General features: G+C 50.5%; 1 protein-coding gene across 1 annotated transcript; it reads left to right on the top strand.

Annotated features, from left to right (window-relative positions):
• The first annotated feature begins 542 nt into the window (after window positions 1-542).
• On the top strand, window positions 543-11,179 carry RFLNB (refilin B). The gene is made up of 3 exons (XM_024235582.3): window positions 543-886; window positions 5,244-5,347; window positions 7,686-11,179. The coding sequence occupies exons 1-3, from the start codon at window positions 671-673 to the stop codon at window positions 8,014-8,016; spliced, it is 651 nt and encodes a 216-aa protein (XP_024091350.2). The 5' UTR covers window positions 543-670; the 3' UTR covers window positions 8,017-11,179.
• The last annotated feature ends 6,502 nt before the right edge of the window (window positions 11,180-17,681 follow it).

Below are 17,681 nucleotides of genomic sequence, written 5' to 3'. Positions count from 1 at the left end.
CAGTTGTTTGCTCGCTGGCTTCGCCCGGCTCCCCAGGCCTCTGCGGGATGGGATCCTGCTCCGTCCGGCTCCCCCGACCGCCAGGTCGGAAGCTGTTAGCGCCTCCCGGGTCCCGCTGGGACAGGGCGAGGGGTCAACGCGCCCCCAGGGCCCCGGCGCGAGCGGGTCCCCGCGTCCACCTGTAGCGCGCTGGGGGCCAGACCGGGCTGGGGGGCCTTTGGCGCTCGGTGCCTCCAGCGGGCGGGGATCGGCCTCGGGGGGCGGGGCCGGGAGCCAGAGGGCGGGGCAGGCGGGCGGGAAGGGGGCGGGCCCGGAGGGCGGGAAGGGGGCGGGCCCGGAGGGCGGGGCGGGGCCGAGGCCGGACCTGGGGCGGGGAAGGGGCGGGGCAGGAGGGCGGGGCGGGGCCGAGGCCGGGCCTGGGGCGGGGAAGGGGCGGGGCCGAGGCCGGGCCTGGGGCGGGGAAGGGGCGGGGCCGAGGCCGGGCCTGGGGCGGGGAAGGGGCGGGGAAGGGGCGGGGCCGGGCCCGAGGCCGAGGCCGGGGAGGGCGGCGCGCGGGCGGCGGGGCAGGGAGGGAGGGCGGCCGGGCGGGCAGCGGCCCCGGCCCGCATCTGCGCCCCTCGCTGTCCCGCGACCCCGGCGCGGGTGCCTCGGGCCCCTCTCGCGCGCCGCCATGGTGGGCCGGCTGAGCCTGCAGGATGTGCCCGAGCTCGTGGACGCGAGGAAGAAGGGCGACGGCGTCCTGGACAGCCCGGACTCGGGGCTGCCCCCCAGCCCCAGCCCCAGCCACTGGGGGCTCGCGGCGGGCGGAGGCGGCGGAGGCGGCGGAGGGCGCGCGCCGGCACCGGGGGCGCTGGAGCCCGACGCGGCGGCGACCCCCGCGGCTCCGGTGAGTGGCCCCGCGCGGGCTCCTTCCCTCCAAGCGCCGCGGTTTCCGCTCCGGGACCCCCAGCGGCTCCTGCCCCCCGGGCGCGCTGTGTCGGGACGGGGCGGCCATCGCCGGGAGCCCGGGGCGGGAGCGCCGCGAGCCCGGCCAGCTGGAGCCGGTGGCTGGAAAGTTGTCATTGCCTGGGAGGCGCGGGAGCCCCGGGAGCGGCGAGCCGCCGTCTCCTCCCTTCGGGGTGGCGGCCCCGGGGCTGCCAGGCTGCGGGTCGGCCACATCTCTGCCTTTGCCGGGCGCGGGGGGCGCCTGGAGGGAACCCCGGCCCGCCCCGGACTCCGGCCCGACACCCCGCGGCTTTGGGCTCCCGCGGGGCCGCGCGCCTCCTCCCAGCCGGGCCCGGCATTGGGTGTGCCCCGGGCTCCCCATCCCAGGGCAGAGGGGCCAGAGCCTTCCTCGACCTTTAGAGAAAGGTCCCTCCCCAGCCTGCGGCCTCCCGGGGCCCCCTCTTGGCCTGAACCCCGGGAACCCGGTGCCTCCCATGACGGGTGGGTGGAAACTTTCACGGAGTCATCCTTTTACTTTACTTTAAAATGTTCATTTAAAGAAAAAACTCCACCTAATCTCTTGCCTCGGGAGTGGCTCAGATGTTGGCGTTTGCTGCCTCTACTTAGAACTCTGGGGAAGCCACATCCTGCCCGCAGTCTCCGAAAAGCTGGAGCGGGGACTTCCAGCCCCTCCCCCGGGTGAAGTCGGCGGCCGCTGCTGTCCCTAGGGATCCCCACGAGAGATTCCTGGGGACCCCCACGGGAGCCCCGGCGGTGCTGGTGGTCTCGCCCCTCCCACTCTGTCTCTCGGTGGGCATCAGGGCAGTTTCCTCATTGCCATCGCAAGGCGGGGCTGGCTTCAGCTTGGCCTTGAGTGCCCTCCCATCCGGCCCCATCTGGCCTCGTCGTCCACCTGCCCTGGCCACAGGCCGGACGCATACACCACACCAGCGTTTCTGCTGCCGCCCTCCACCCGCATGCCCAGGGCCTCTTACCTCTCCCAGGAGGCGTCCTGCTGGCCCCTCAATGCCCAGCTCATGTCTCCTCCTCTGGGAGGCCTTCCTTGATGCTTCCCAGGGGCCAGAGTCCACGGCTGCATCCCCATTCCTGTGGCCCCTCGTTGGTGTGTCTGTTACGACCTCCGCTGCCTCACATCACCCCAGCCCCAGCCTGGAGCGAGGGCCGTGCTCAGGGAGGGTCTGTCGGGTGGGCAGGGATGGAAGAGCAGAGAGGGCGACAGAACCGAGTGCTCCTGCCGATGCCTGGAGGAAGGCGGTGGGGGGTTCAGAGATCACCCGCCTTCTCATGGGGACACCTGGGAGGTGCCCCCTTCTGTTGGGCAGGGTCTGGCAGCCAGAGAGTGGGGGCAGAGCAGGGCCCACTGTCACTATGTGGGGGCTGTTTGCAGAAGCCAATGCCCACACCTTATGTGCCCTCCCCCCCCACACACCTTATGTGCCCCAACACACACACACTTTATGTGCCCCCAACACACACACACACCTTATGTACCCCCCCAACACACACACACTCCTTATGTACCCTCCACCCAATACAAACACACACACACCTTATGTACCCCCAACACACACACACACACACCTTATGTACCCCCAACACACACACACACACACCTTATGTACCCCCAACACACACACACACACCCCTTATGTACCCTCCCCCAACACACACACACCCCTTATGTACCCCCCAACACACACACACCCCCCTTATGTACCCTCCCCCAACACACATACACCTTATATACCCCCCAACACACACACCTTATGTACCCCCCCAACACACACACACACCTTATGTACCCCCCAACACACACACACACACACCCCTTATGTACCCTCCCCCAACACACACACACCTTATGTACCCCCCAACACACACAGACACCCCTTATGTACCCTCCCCCAACACACATACACCTTATATACCCCCCAACACACACACCTTATGTACCCCCCCAACACACACACACTCCTTATGTACCCTCCACCCAATACAAACACACACACACCTTATGTACCCCCAACACACACACACACACACCCCTTATGTACCCTCCCCCAACACACACACACACCTTATGTACCCCCCAACACACACACACACCCCTTATGTACCCTCCCCCAACACACATACACCTTATATACCCCCCAACACACACACCTTATGTACCCCCCCAACACACACACACACCTTATGTACCCCCCAACACACACACACCCCTTATGTACCCTCCCCCCAACACAAACACACATACCCCTTATGGACCCTCCCCTGCCACACACACACACACAACTCACTGACCTTGGCTCCCACCCACCGCCCCTCCTCTAGCCTGGCCTTGCTAAACCCCCACCCATGTCCAGGACCTGGACCCTCAGGGCCCTCTGCGTCTCTGTTCTGGTCCCCTTTGGCTTTCACATTTCCACCCCATGCCCCCAGTTGACACACCTTGTCCTGGTCTCAGGATAAAGGTCTCAGAGCCAACCTTCTAGAAACGTTTGCCTCCTTCTCTGTCCTGAGAGATGTCGGGGTGGGGCTGCCCACTCCACACCCTGGCGCAAATGTACATCCTTCTCTCAAATTAGGCAAAGAAAATGATAGATCCCGAGTAAACCAGGGAACATAAAGGGCTTCCGAGTTCAGACTCTGCACCGTGTTTATCTTTGCACACTTAACACAAAAGCCCTGATCCTGCAAATTGGGTGAAAACTAGCCCCGTGTCTAGGATGTAACTGCCTTCTAGTGAGCCTTCTTGGTTAATCAGAACGTCCCATGCAATGGCCGGGCTGGGAGTACTGCTGTGCTCTGGTTCACTGAGTATTCTGGATAGCGGAGGGTGACAGGAAGAACATTTGGTGTCCATCTCTCTCTTTTTTTTTTTTTTTGACACAGAGTCCCACTCTGTCACCCAGGCTGGAGTGCAGTGGCACGATTTCGGCTCCCTGCAACCTCTGTCTCCTGGGTTCAAGCGATTCTCGTGCCTCAGCCTCCCTAGTAGCTGGGACTTCAGGCACACAGCACCACGCCTGGCTCATTTTTGTATTTTTAGTAGAGACGGGGTTTCGCCATGTTGGCCAGGCTGGTGTCGAACTCCCGACCTCGGGTGAGCCACCTGCCTTGGCCTCCCAAAGTGCTGGGATTATAGGTGTGAGCCACCGTGCCCGGCCTGGTGTCCATCTTACCAATGAAAGTTTTTTCTTTAAAGACAGAGTTTCTTGTTCTGCCCGCTCTGTCGCCCAGACTGGAGTGTAGTGGCAATCTCAGCTCATTGCAGCCTCAACCTCCCAGGCTCAAACGAGTCTCCTGAGTAGCTGGGACTACAGGCGTGTACCACCACACCCAGCTAATTGTTGTATTTTTTGTAGAGATGGGGTCTTGCCATGTTGTCCAGGCTGGTCTCAAACTCCTGGGCGCAAGGGATCCTCCCACCTCCACCTCCCAAATTGCTGGGATTACAGGTGTGAGCCACTGCGCTTGGCCAGATTGAATCTTTAGTTAGAAAACAAAAAATTCCCTGGTAGCATATTTTTTGTTTTGACCTTTTCTAGAGTGTTGCTGAGACGACGACAGAGGGAGCACTACAGAATGGAGGATTCGGGTGAGGTGAGCCTCGGCTCACCAGGGTTTCTCACCGCAGGGTGGGGGGTGGCAATCTGGCTTGAGTTTGTTTCCTCTTTGCGGCTTTTCACACAACCTTAGCAGTGAAGGGGGGCGTCCACTTTGCTGTGCTGATAAGGTCACAGGGCATGTGATGTGACTCCTCTGAGGACACACGACACGGTCGTGGTCAACCTGGGATTTGAACCCAGACCTCTCGGCTGCCTGTCCAGCGTTTCTCTGGTGTGCCCAGCACGGGGGACACAGATCCCAGTAGGGCCCATCAGCTGGAGGCTCAGAGCCACAGCCTTCTGTGGGCAATGCTTAGAAATGGCCTGTGGGGGCCGGGTGTGGTGGCGCATGCCTGTAATCCCAGCACTTTGGGAGGCTGAGGCGGGCGGATCACCTGAGGTCGGGAGTTCAAGACCAGCCTGGCCAACATGACGAAACCCCCTCTCTACTAAAAATACAAAAAAAATTGGCCAAGCGTGGTGGCACATGCCTGTAATTCCAGTCACTCAGGAGGCTGGGGCAGGAGAATTGCTTGAACCTGGGAGGCAGAGGTTGCAGTGAGCTGAGATTGTGCCATTGCACTCCAGCCTGGGTAACAGAGCAAGACTCTGTCTCAAAAAAAAAAAAAAGAAAAGAAAAGAAACGACCCGTAAGAGCTCTAACTGCATTCTTCTCTGTCCTTGAAGAGTCCAGCGTCTGTCCCCCTGACTCCCGGCTGTGCGCTGAGGCTGTGTCCCCTGTCCTTTGGCGAAGGAGTGGAGTTTGACCCCTTACCACCAAAGGAAGTAAGGTAAATATAGCAGGCCCCAATTTTATTCTTTTTTTTTTTTAACAATTTTTATTTTTTATTCCAGATATTAATGCTTGTTGTCATAAAAAAAATTAGTTAATTGCAAAAGTATGACAAAGATGATTAATAGTTTGGTGGGTCCTCTTTCTGTTCCTGCATTCTAACCAATTAAATATATAGACATGCTTTTAAAATTAAAATAAAAATGAGATCATGTTATGTATAAAGTTCTGCATTTTCTTTTTGCACTTCATGTATCATGGCCGTCAGAAGGTTACAATTTTGTCAAATATTAATTCTTCTTTCCAGAACCTGCTGTCCCCTACTCCCTTACCTGCCAACCCCGTCTCTGAGGTCTTTTAACCTTGTCTCATAGTATAATTTCACTAGGCAAGCGCTGGTCTTCCTCTGGGGATTATCTCATCCAGGATTATCTGGGGGCAAAGATGCATTGAAAGGCTCAGGTAAAGATAGGTCTTTTTAGAGAAAGGAGTTTTACTTTTGGTACCTGGTGGTTTGATAGCTGGAGTTTCCGCTGCATTAACACAAAGGCCCCTTTGACGTGAAACAAAGACAAGTTTCATCAGTTGGGAGGTGAGCAGTTCAACCTTTGTTCCTGTAGAGCTTGTATTTTGAGCAAAATGGGGCCATGACTCCCACTAGCCTCTTAACTACTTGCCTAAGGAGGAGAGATGAAATTTCCATTCCACTCACAGAAAAGAATTCTGATTCTTACTCACCTGACCAGTGGGTAGGGGCTGGTTGGAGGCAGTGCTATTAGATGTGTCTGTATGTGACGCTCATACTCTTTTCAGTATCTACAAAGCTATAAGAATTCAGTAAAATGCATTAAAGCTTTGCTTCTGTAAGAAAACTAACTTCTGGGCCAGGCACGGTGGCTCACGCCTAGAATCCAGCATTCTGAGGGACTGAAGTAGGAGGCTGGCTGGAGCCCAGGAGTTCGAGACCAGCCTGGGCAACAACAGTGAAACCCTGTCTCTACAAAAAATACAAAAATTTCCTGGGAATGGTAGTGTATGCCTGTAGTCCCAGCTACTCAGGAGGCTGAGGTGGGAGCATCACTTGGGCCCAGGAGGTGGAGGCTGCGGTGAGCTGAGATCACCCCACTGCACCACTCCAGAGCGGGCGACAAAGCGAGACTCCGTTTCCAAAAGAAAAAAAAAAAAAGAAAGAAAGAAAAGAAAAGAAGAAAAGTAACTCCCAAAATTAAAAGAATGACTTGAAAAAATTAAGTGCCTGAGGAATATAGATGCTAATTTATCTTATGGAAATCAAGATGATAATTGGCTTTCGTTGATAAGTCAGATACCCAGATACGTAGGTTTAGGGAGGGTCCCCAAAAAGTATACCAAAAAGTGTTTGGTATAGCCAAACTTTCAGAACCAGCATTCAAGGTTTCTGGGTTCCTTTATCCTCTCATTAAAGAGCTGATAGGGTGGGTGCGGCGGCTCATGCCTGTACCCAGCACTCTGGGAGGCTGACGCAGGAGGGTTGCTCGAGCCCAGGAGTTTAGGACCAGCCTGGGCAACACAGGAAGGCCTCATCTCTACAAAGAATAAAAGATATGTTGTTTAAAAAAAAAAAAAAAAGAGGCTAGGTGCAGTGGTTCATGTCTATAATCCCAGCGTTTTGGGAGGCCAAGGCAGGCAGATCACCTGAGGTTGGGAGTTCGAGATCAGCCTGGTCAACATGGTGAAACCCCGTCTCTACTAGAAATACAAAAATTAGCAGAGCGTGGTGGCGGGCGCCTGTAACCCCAGCTACTCAGGAGGCTGAGGCAGGAGAATCACTTGAACTCGGGAGGCAGAGGTTGCAGTGAGCTGAGATGGCACCACTGCACTCCAGCCTGGGGGTGACAGAACGAGACTCCATCTCAAAAAAAAAAAAAAAAGGAAGAGGAAACGGAGGCTCAGAAGAGTGAAGTAACTTGGCTGAGGTCTGAAGTTTATGCGAGTGGGAGCGGGATCCAGGGGCTGCTGCCCGCAGTGGCTAACAGTGACTCGGGGTCAGCTTTGGAATCCTGCACCCCTGTATTTAAATCCCAGCTCCACTACTCAGTGGCGCTGTGAGCTTCACCTCTGCACCTCAGTTTCCTCCCTCAGGGTTGTTGGGGAGATTAAATTGGATCCCGTAAGTGAAGTACTTAGACGGGTACCTGGCACATAGTACTTTATAGACCCTGTGACCCTAGGCTGCTTCTCACCGGAGCAGCCACGTTTCTACCTGTGCACCCCACAAATGACTCATGGTCACAGTGGGGACCCCAAGCCCCCAGCTCAGAGGAGCGGCTTCACGCGGCCTTGTGTCTCCCGCCCAGGTACACCTCCTCGGTCAAGTACGACTCCGAGCGGCACTTCATCGACGACGTGCAGCTGCCCCTGGGCCTGGCGGTGGCCTCCTGCAGCCAGACGGTCACCTGCGTCCCCAATGGCACGTGGCGCAACTACAAGGCTGAGGTGCGCTTCGAGCCACGCCACAGGCCCACACGCTTCCTCAGCACCACCATCGTCTACCCCAAGTACCCCAAGACCGTCTACACCACCACCCTGGATTACAACTGCCGCAAGACGCTGAGGAGGTTTCTGTCCAGCGTGGAGCTCGAAGCCACGGAGCTCCTGGGCAGCGACGACCTCTCCGATGAATGCTGACCCAGCAGGCTGGGCTGGGGTCGGACTGGCTCTCCCGCTGTCCTGCCCCCGACTGCCCTGGCCAAGCTGGGCGACCTTACCCTTCATGTCATTCCAGCCCCAGAGGAGTCTAACCTAGAGATACCTCCAAGCCCGGCTGGGGGAAGAGAAAAAAAAAAAATCACTGCATCTCATAATTATTGAGATCTTTGTGTTGTAATTTTCAAGCTGTTTTTAGAGGGAATATATGTCCTGGTTTGCTGCTGTGTTGTGTCCCCAAAGTCTCAATCAGATGAGGCAACAAAAAGACCACCAGAACTGCAGGAAAGCAGCAACAGTCTGGGATAGGGAGCGGGGAGGAGAGCTCTCCCTCCACGGTCAGTTTATCAGAAGAAGAGCATGGAAAAAGTGAGATTTAAGAAATTTCAGCCACGGGTGTCTTCACTGCGCAAAAGTGGTGCTAATTCAGTAAACAGCGACACCTGTGTGGGTTCAATCTGTGGAGAGTTGAGTTCCATTCCTTTGTTTTTAAATTTCCACCTCCATTTGTGTTTCCTGTTAACCTAAACTCTTGTAATTCTCTAAATCTTTTTTCATGATATCAAAAAAAAAAAAAAAATCCCAAACCACAATTTAAGATGCCTTTTTTTAAAAAAAAGGTTCTCCGTGTTGCCACCTGCTCCGGGAAGGCCAGGCCGATGGGCGGCCAGGTTTGGGAGCAGCGGCTTCGGCTCTGATTGCTTCCTGACGGTCAGTTCCCAGCACAGGCTCTGAGAAAACGCCGCGAACCCTTGGTATCTGGTGACCGTCTCTGCAGGCTTCCATGAGTCTCCGATAGGTGTTTTGGGCTTTTGGAATACTTTCAGAATACTTTCCCATTTTTTCATAAGGCAAAACAGAGTGGAGGGCCTTTTTTGAGAGAAACAGCCTTCTAAGATTATGCTTGGAAAACACACGTGGGGAGTGGACACTCAGGACTGGAAGTGGTGGCCCTGACGAAGACCTGCGGCCACCCGGAGGAGGCAGACGCAGGTGATGACCTGGTTCATCATGAGAGGGGCCAGAGTTGACTCAGTCTTAGGATTTCGATGGCGTCAGAATTGCAGAGGGTTTCTGCCAGTGCCTTAGGTCCAATTCAAAAAGCAAGGAAGGCTGGGCACGGTGGCTGGCGCCTGTAGTCTCAGCTACTTGGAAACTGAGGCAGGAGGATCTCTTGAGCCCAAGAATTCGAGACAGGCCTGGCTGCATAGTGAGCCTCCATCTCTAAAAAAAAGTGGCAGAAAAAAAAAGGCGAGGAGATCTGTGCCCACATCCCCCGACACCAGACAAGCTAAGGTACATTCAGAGTAGGGAATGATGTCAAAACCTGGCTGCCGTGGTGGCGCGCGTCCCTCTTACACCACCATATGGGGGCAGGTGACAGTGAAATGAAATGTTCCCAAGGACCGTGTGAATTCAGCTGACGCGGCCCAGCAGTGGGGTGGACCAGGGTGCGGTGGCTTCAGCCCTGCCTCCCGCCACTCCATCCTCCCCTAACCCCTTCTTGGGACCTCCTGCCAGTCCCTGTGGCGTTTGAGTAAAGAAAGTGGCTGATGGTTTTACTTTTTTCTTCCAATATTGGAAAGAACAAGCTAGATATTTCCTTGGAATACATCCAAATTATTTCAAGTGCCTGAGGGTTACCGAGCACTGTGGGCTCAGCTCGGCTGTAGCTCCGGGTTTCTGCGGATGGCTTCCATCGTGTCGAAAGCTGAACTGAGCTCCGTAGTGCCCCGGAGCCACAGCGGCAGGTGCAGCGACAATCGCCGTCGTGTGCAGTCGCTGGAGGCCTGGAGAGCCACGTTGTCCTCTGCAGACAACGGCATCAGTGCGCTGTGGACAGAGCCTGCAGTCCACACCTGGTCTGAGCTTGCCGGGCTGAAGCCCAGCTGGGACCCGGTGAGGGGGCACCCTGGGGCCCACAGTCTCCTCAGTCACGTGCAGAGCAAAAAATGCTTCCTGTGTTTGCAAGAGCAAGTGACGCAGCATTTATTCATAAAAATGGATTTTTCTGTCTGATTTCATGCTGTGGTAGTTTAAGTGGTCAATGTGTTTTTTTTTTTTTTTTTTTTGAGATGGAGTCTTGCTCTGTCACCCAGGCTGGAGTGCAGTGGTGTGATCTCGGCTCACTGCAACCTCCACCTCCCAGGCTCAAGCGATTCTCCTGCCTCAGCCTCCTGAGTAGCTGGGATTACAGGCGCGCACCACCACGCCCAGCTACTTTTTGTATTTTTAGTAGAGACGGGGCTTCACCATGTTGGTCAGGCTGGTCTCGAACGCCTGACCTTGTGATCCACCCGCCTTGGCCTCCCAATAATTTGTAAGTTATGTTAGCGGGATCCTCAAGGCCTTGCTCTGCCCCGTGGAGGCGCTTGCTTGGATGAGCTCAGGAAACAGCACCAGCTGCGTGGCAGGTGTGGGTGTTGCGTGGGAAGACGTGGCCTTTGAACACCTCTGTGTTCTCAGACGTCCTTAGGAGATTTTTTTTTTTTTTTTTTTGTCTTAGGGGGACTGTGTTAAGTTCAGACAAATCATGCTAGGTGTGGAGAGAGTCTGAAATACGTCAGTGAAGTAAGTAGCAGTGAGCGATTGTGAATGTGTAATGCAAATGGAAAACCGGGTTTTATTGTGTTAAGTTATTCACTAGGGAGCCAATTGTAGTTCTTTGTAATCCTCTTTCTCTCCAAACCTGCTTTGCTGAAAGTTGCAGAAAAGGAAGTGTGTGGAGAGAAACGGAACGCTTCAGGGTGGGTCAGAGGACGCCATCCACAGTGGATTCATGTTCGTTTGCAGGGCAGAAGCAGTGATTTTTAAGACCCACTGATTAAAAACAAACATTCCTAAGTGCCTCTGAGAGATGCTGTTTGTTAATTAAAAAGCTTTTTTCTCGGTCTCTTAAATTATGGCTTTCATGTAATAAGGATATTTTTAGTGAAAAGTAGTTTTCCTTTCAAATTACAGACCTTTTAAAAAAACTTAATTTGAGCGAGTACCTTTTCATTTGACACTTTTCCTGTTTCTAACCTTAGGAAACCAGAATAGCGTTTGGCAGACACGACGTTTTCAGTTTACCTTTGACACCTGCCCCACTCCATTTTGCTTTGTGACGTCTTCATTTAACAATAAATTATCTGAAAAAACAAAACTTAGAGAGATGCTTCTGTTTTTAAAGTAGAATTATGTTTGGTTAAGCAAAATGAGAAAAACAGCTCCTCATCTTGAGAAATTTTAAGTTGTGATTATATTTAACAGTATTAATCTGCAAGTACAAGATTTTCCGAGTGTGGCTGGGCACGGTGGCTCACACCTAAAATCCCAGCGCTTCACAAGGCCAAGCCTGGAGGATCGCTTGAGCCCAGGAGTTCGAGATCAGCCTTGGCAATGCAGTGTGACCCCATCTCTACAAAAATTAAAAATTAAAAAAGAAAGGGGCCAGGCGCCGTAGCTCCCTCCTGTAATCCCAGCACTTTGGGAGGCTGAGGCGGGCAGATCACCTGAGGTCAGGAGTCCGAGACCAACCTGACCAACCTGGTGAAACCCTGTCTCTACTAAAAAGACCAAAATTAGCCAGGTGTGGTGGGGCACACCTGTAATCCCAGCTACTTGGGAGGTTGAGGCAGGAGAATCACTTGATCCCGGGAGGTGGAGGTTGCAGTGAGCTGAGATCGCGCCATTGCACTCCAGCCTGGGTGATGGAGCGAGACTCCATCTCAAAAAATAAATTAAAAAAAATAAATAAATAAAAATAAATAATTTCTGTAGCTTGCTTCAGGGGAGAAAAGGGTGAGGGAAGGTCAGAGAGCCCTTCGCTTCTGCTGTTTTCTCAGTTTCCTTGAGCTTAAAATACACAGCAAGCGAAAGTACCGTATTTTGGGCAGCATTTCCTGCAGGCCATCCGTCCCTTTGGGCAAAGCAAAGAGAGAGTCAACAGGAAATATTGAAAATGGACGGAGGCCCCGTATTTCATTCAAGCATCCAATTCACGGCAAGGCTGTATGTGTATTTGTCTGTCTTTGAGTGATGACTGGGAAGTAATTATGTCCCAGAGATGCAGCTCCATCTTGGATGCTGATCTGCCCTATTGACTTCGGATTCACCCCAGCTTAGCGAATGCCTCTATTTTATCTATGTTATCTACGGTTCTTGGTATAGGAACATCTACTCAGCACAAAGCCTGCCCTGAGGCAGATTCACATAGCATTCCTGCCTTTCCCTGCGAGCGTCCCACACAATCCTTCCCTATGGTGGACGAGTCCCGGGTCTAGGGGTAACAGTGCAGGGATGCACCATCTCCCCTCGCTGCTGCCAGGGACCTCATGGCTTCTGCTCATGAGGCTCTATTAGATGTTTCTTTCTGTTTTGCTTTGTTTTATTGAGACAGGGTCTCCCTCTGTCTCCCAGGCTGGAGTGCAGTAGCACAATCATAGCTCACTGCTGCCCAAGAACCTCTGGGCACAAGTTATCTGCCCACCTCAGCCTCCCGAGTAGCTGGGACTACAAGCATGTGCCACCACACCAGGCTAATTTTTAAATTTTTTTTGTAGAGATGGGGTTTTGCCATATTGCCCAGGCTGGTTTTGAACTCCTGGGCTCAAGCAATCTTCCTGTCTTAGCCTCCCAAAGTTTTGGGATTACAAGTATAAGCCACTGTGCCCATCTTAAATGTTTCTTTCTGAGGAACTAAATCTGTCAGCCTCTTTCTTCCAGCTCTCAGCTTCCCTGAACCTTGAGGATAGGGTTGCACAGGCCTGCGCATTGCAAAACAAATGCAGAGTATCGTTTCTGTAATTTTTTTTCCAGTCCCCTTTTAATAGGAATGATGCCTGATTTGGCTGACCGGGATAACAATGAGGGCTAATTTTGCCAATTAGGTTATATGGTGTAAATGTTCCATAAAATGAATTGGCTAATCAGCAGTTCCAAGGTTTTGAGGGAAAAATATTTAAAGCACCTAAGATTAAGGCTACAGGGATGTGTGGGTGTGGGCACGCGCAGAGAAATAGTCAAAAGGGTGTTGAAACCAGTAACGTCTCCAACCTTTCTAAGTATCTCAGATTAAGCTGGTGCTCCCAAGAGGAAAAGTAGTGGGGATAATCAACAATAATATGACGAATCTCAAAAAACCTTTTTGGTATACTCTCTGGAAATTTAAGAAGCAAATGACTGTATTGATTAGGTAACAAATCCCATTGCAAAGAATATGTCTTTTCAAAATTCTGATAATTTTATTTAAGAATAATCCCTATCAAGTAGTTTGTTTTTATTACTATTTTCCAAATTGCTTAGAAATACAAATAAGGTTCTATGATCAAATAAGTTTGGGGACACGAAAAGCTGAACAAGCTAAGTGTGTTTATTACAGGGCTGCTTGGGATGTTTGTATTGGTCAGCTCTTGCCACGTAACAACCACCCTAAAAATCACACCACTGCATACAAGAGTAAGCATTTATTTCTTGCATACAAATCTATAGTCTGATACAGCAGTTCTGCCCCTGGCTAAGTGTTGAATTCAGATCTTTTCCACTCAGCCCTGAAACAGGTTAGAGAGGTGGCTTGGGCACATCCTTCTCAGGGCAGAAGTCCTGTAATACCTTCTAAGGTCTACACTGGGACCTGGCACGCTGTTACCTCCACCCACATTCTATTGGCCAAAGCAAGTTACTTGGATGGATACACCAAACATCAAAGGTCAGAGAACCATGCTTCTTCCACGGATGTGGGGAGAAGCCGTGAATATTCGCTCTATAATCACCTACCCCAGCTGTTAATATGGTAGTGTGCGTTGAGAGTCTTCAACAGAGGAAATCTAGTAGATAGCACTTTCCAAACTCATTGGATCACAGAACCCATGAGCATTTCATGGGACTAATGTTTTTGGAATAAACTTTAAGAAATGCTAGTTTTTTTTGTTTTTGTTTTTGTTTTGTTGTTTTTTTTTTTTTTGAGAAAGATTCTCACACTGTTGCCCAGGCTGGAGTGCAGTGGCGCGATCTCTGCTCACTGCAACCTCAGCCTCCTGGGTTCAAGTGATTCCTTTGCCTCAGCCTCCTGAGTAGCTGGGATTACAGGTGTGCACCACCACACCTGGCTAATTTTTTGTATTTTTAGTAGAGACGGGGTTTCACTATGTTGGCCAGGCTGGTCTTGAACTCCTGACCTCGTGATCTACCTGCCTTGGCCTCCCAAAGTGCTGGGATTCCAGGCCTGAGCCATGGTGCCCAGCCAAGAAATGCTAGTTTATACGCATAACATTCAGAGTCCAGTCAGGGAAACCAAAACTGTACTAGACATTTAACACAGAGAGCTGCTCACACAGATGTTGGAAGGCTGGGCGAACAGGGGATATGGAAGTAACCCAGATCATCACGAACTTCAAGAGGCAGCTCCCACGCCCAGCACCACTCTGATGGCAATTTCCACCTACAGCAGCTAGAAAAAGATGAGCAAATTAAACTCCAAGTAAGAAGAAGGAATTTAATAATGAATATTTAATAATAAAGATAGGTGTATAAAGCAATGAAATAGAAACAGACAAATCATTGTGAATTTTTTTAAATAAAAATTGTGATTCTTTGAAAAGATTGGAAAAAATTGATAAACCTCAGCTAGATTGATGAAGAAATAGCCAGAAAGCAAAAATTACAATATCATAATTGAATAGAGATCCGACAGACATCGAAAGTATAATAAGATAACTTTACAAACAACTTTATGTTGATAAATTAGACAACTTGGATAAAACAGAAAAATTTCTTTAAAAAAAGCATCTTACCAAACTGACACAAGATGAAATAGAAAAGAAGAATACACATCTATACAAACTATTTACATAAAATGATAATATACATGTATCAAAGGAATTGAGTTTTTCTCACCAAGAAAACCCCAGGTCTAGATGATGGTGAATACTATCAAACATTCAAGGAAGAAATAACACCAATCGTACACACACTTGTTTGGAAAGCAGAGGCAGAAGTCACGCTCTCCAGTTTGTTCCGAGGCCAGCATTTCTGTGATTCCACAGCCTAACACAGCTGTTGAATGAAAACCATAGACTAATATCGTTCATGAATACAGATACAAAAATCCTTAAGAAAAATAAGTGAATTAAAGCCAGGAATATATAAAAAGGATCATACGTCATAACTAAATGAGGTTCATCCCAGGAATGCAGGGTTGGTTTAACATTTGAAAATCAGTCAATGTAATTCACCATACTAACAGATTAAAACAACAACGAAAAAGAACATGCAATTATCTCCATAGATGCAGAGAAAACATTTGAAAACATTTAACACTCATGTGTGATAAAAGCTCTCAGCAAAGTAGGAATAGAAGGAAACTTTTCCAACCTAGTAAAAGGTGTCTATGAGCCACCTTCAAGTACTTCATGGTGAAAAGAGTGAATGTTTCCAAGTGGGGGAACAAGGCAAGGACATTCACTCTAACCACTGAGACTTGACATTGTGTTGGATTCGTCTGTGAAATAATACAAGAAAAGGAAGAACATGCAGATTTAAAAGGAAGAAGTAATAGTTTCCCCATATGCAGAAAACACAATCATTGTGTAATGCATTTAATGATAAAACACTGAACGCTGACCCCCTAAGACTGGGAATGATGCATGAATACTCACTTTACCATTGTACTGTCCCATGAAATAGGGTAAGAAAAATAAAAGGTATAAAGATTGGAAAGGGGCCGGGCACGGTGGCTCACGCCTGTAATCCCAGCACTTTGGAGGCTGAGGCGGGTGGATCGCCTGAGGTCAGGAGTTTGAGACCAGCCTGACCAACATGGTGAAACCCTGTCTCTACTAAAAATACAAAAATATAGCTGGGCTTGGTGGTGGGCACCTGTAATCTCAGCTACTCAGGAGGCTGAGGCAGGAGAATCACTTGAACCCAGGAGGCGGAGGTTGCAGTGAGCTGAGATTGCACCATTGCACTCCAGCCTGGGTGACAGAGTGAGACTCTGTCTCAAAAAAAAAAAAGACTGGAAAGGAAGAAGTAAAACTGTCCCTGTACATAGATGACATGACTGTTTACATAGAAAAGTCTTACAGAATCAACCAAAAAATTATTAGAATTAATAACTAAATATATCAAGATCTCAGAATACAATGTGGAGATATGAGTCAATTGTGTTTCTATATACTAGTAACAAACAAAAATGAAATTTAAATCATAAATTTATATGTCACAAATCACAAAATACTTAGGAATACATAAAATCACATGCAGTCTTTACATTGAACACTCTAAAACACTGCAGAGGGAAATTCAGGGAAATGCAAATAAATGAAGTACACCATGTTCCTGGAGTGGAAGACTTGCTGCTAAGATGTCACCTGTCTCCAAACTGTACTATAGATTCAACGCAATCCCAGTCATAATCCAACAAAGTGTTTGTTTTTTAATAAAAAAAACTTTGAAAGTTTGTTTTAAAATTTTTATAGGGTGAGGCATGGTGGCTCACAGCCTGTATTCCCAGCACTTTGGGAGGCCGAGGCGGGTGGATCAGCGGAGGTCGGGAGTTCAAGGCCAGCCTGGCCAACGTGGTGAAACCTGGTCTCTACTAAAAATACAAAAATTAGCTGGGCGTGGTGGCACATGCCTGTAATCCCAGCACTTTGGGAGGCCGAGGCGGGCGGATCACGAGGTCAGGAGATCGAGACCATCCTGGCTAACATGGTGAAACCCCATCTCTACTAAAAATACAAAATATTAGCCGGGTGTGGTGGCACATGCCTGTAATCCCAGCTACTCGGGAGGCTGAGGGAGGAGGAGAATCGATTGTACCCGGGAGGCAGAGGTTGCAGTGAGCTGAGATCACACCACTGCACTCCAGCCTGGGCCACGAGCAAGATTCAATCTTTTTTTTTTTTTTTTTTTTTTTGAGACGGAGCCTTGCTCTGTCGCCCAGGCTGGAGTGCAGTGGCGCGATCTTGGCTCACTGCAAGCTCTGCCTCCCGGGTTCACGCCATTCTCCTGCCTCAGCGTCCCAAGTAGCTGGGACCACAGGCGCCCGCCACCATGCCCGGCTAATTTTTGTATTTTTAGTAGAGACGGGGTTTCACCGTGGTCTTGATCTCCTGACCTCGTGATCCGCCCACCTCGGCCTCCCAAAGTGCTGGGATTACAGGTGTGAGCCACCGTGCTCAGCCAATTCAATCTTAAAAAAAAAAAAAAAAAAATTAGCTGGACGTGGTGATGGGTGCCTGTAGTCCCAGCTGCTCAGGAGGCTGAGGCAGGAGAATCGCTTGAACCTGGGAGGTGGAGGGTGCAGTGAGCCGAGATCATGCCACTACACTCCAGCCTAGGTGACAGAGCAAGACTGTCTCAAATAAATAAATAAAAATAAAATTTATATAGAAATTTAAGGAACCTAGAATAGCCAAAATAATCTCAAAAAAAGAAAAACACCAACTGGTTTTAAAGCTACAGTTATCAAGACAGTATAGGGCCAGATGTAGTCGCTCACACCTGTAATACCAAAACTTTGGGAGGCTGAAGTGGGAGGATCACTTGAGGCCAGGAGTTTGAGATCAGCTTGGGCAACATAATGAGACTCCATCTCCACAAAAAAATTAAAAATTACTTGGGTGTGGTGGTGTGCACCTGTAGTCCTAGCTACTTGGGAGGCT

This window comes from Pongo abelii, chromosome 19, assembly GCF_028885655.2.
Source record: "Pongo abelii isolate AG06213 chromosome 19, NHGRI_mPonAbe1-v2.0_pri, whole genome shotgun sequence".
NCBI classification, from domain to species: Eukaryota; Metazoa; Chordata; class Mammalia; order Primates; family Hominidae; genus Pongo; species Pongo abelii.
Note: the sequence above shows the minus strand (reverse complement) of the source record. Positions and strands in the feature narration are given on the sequence as shown.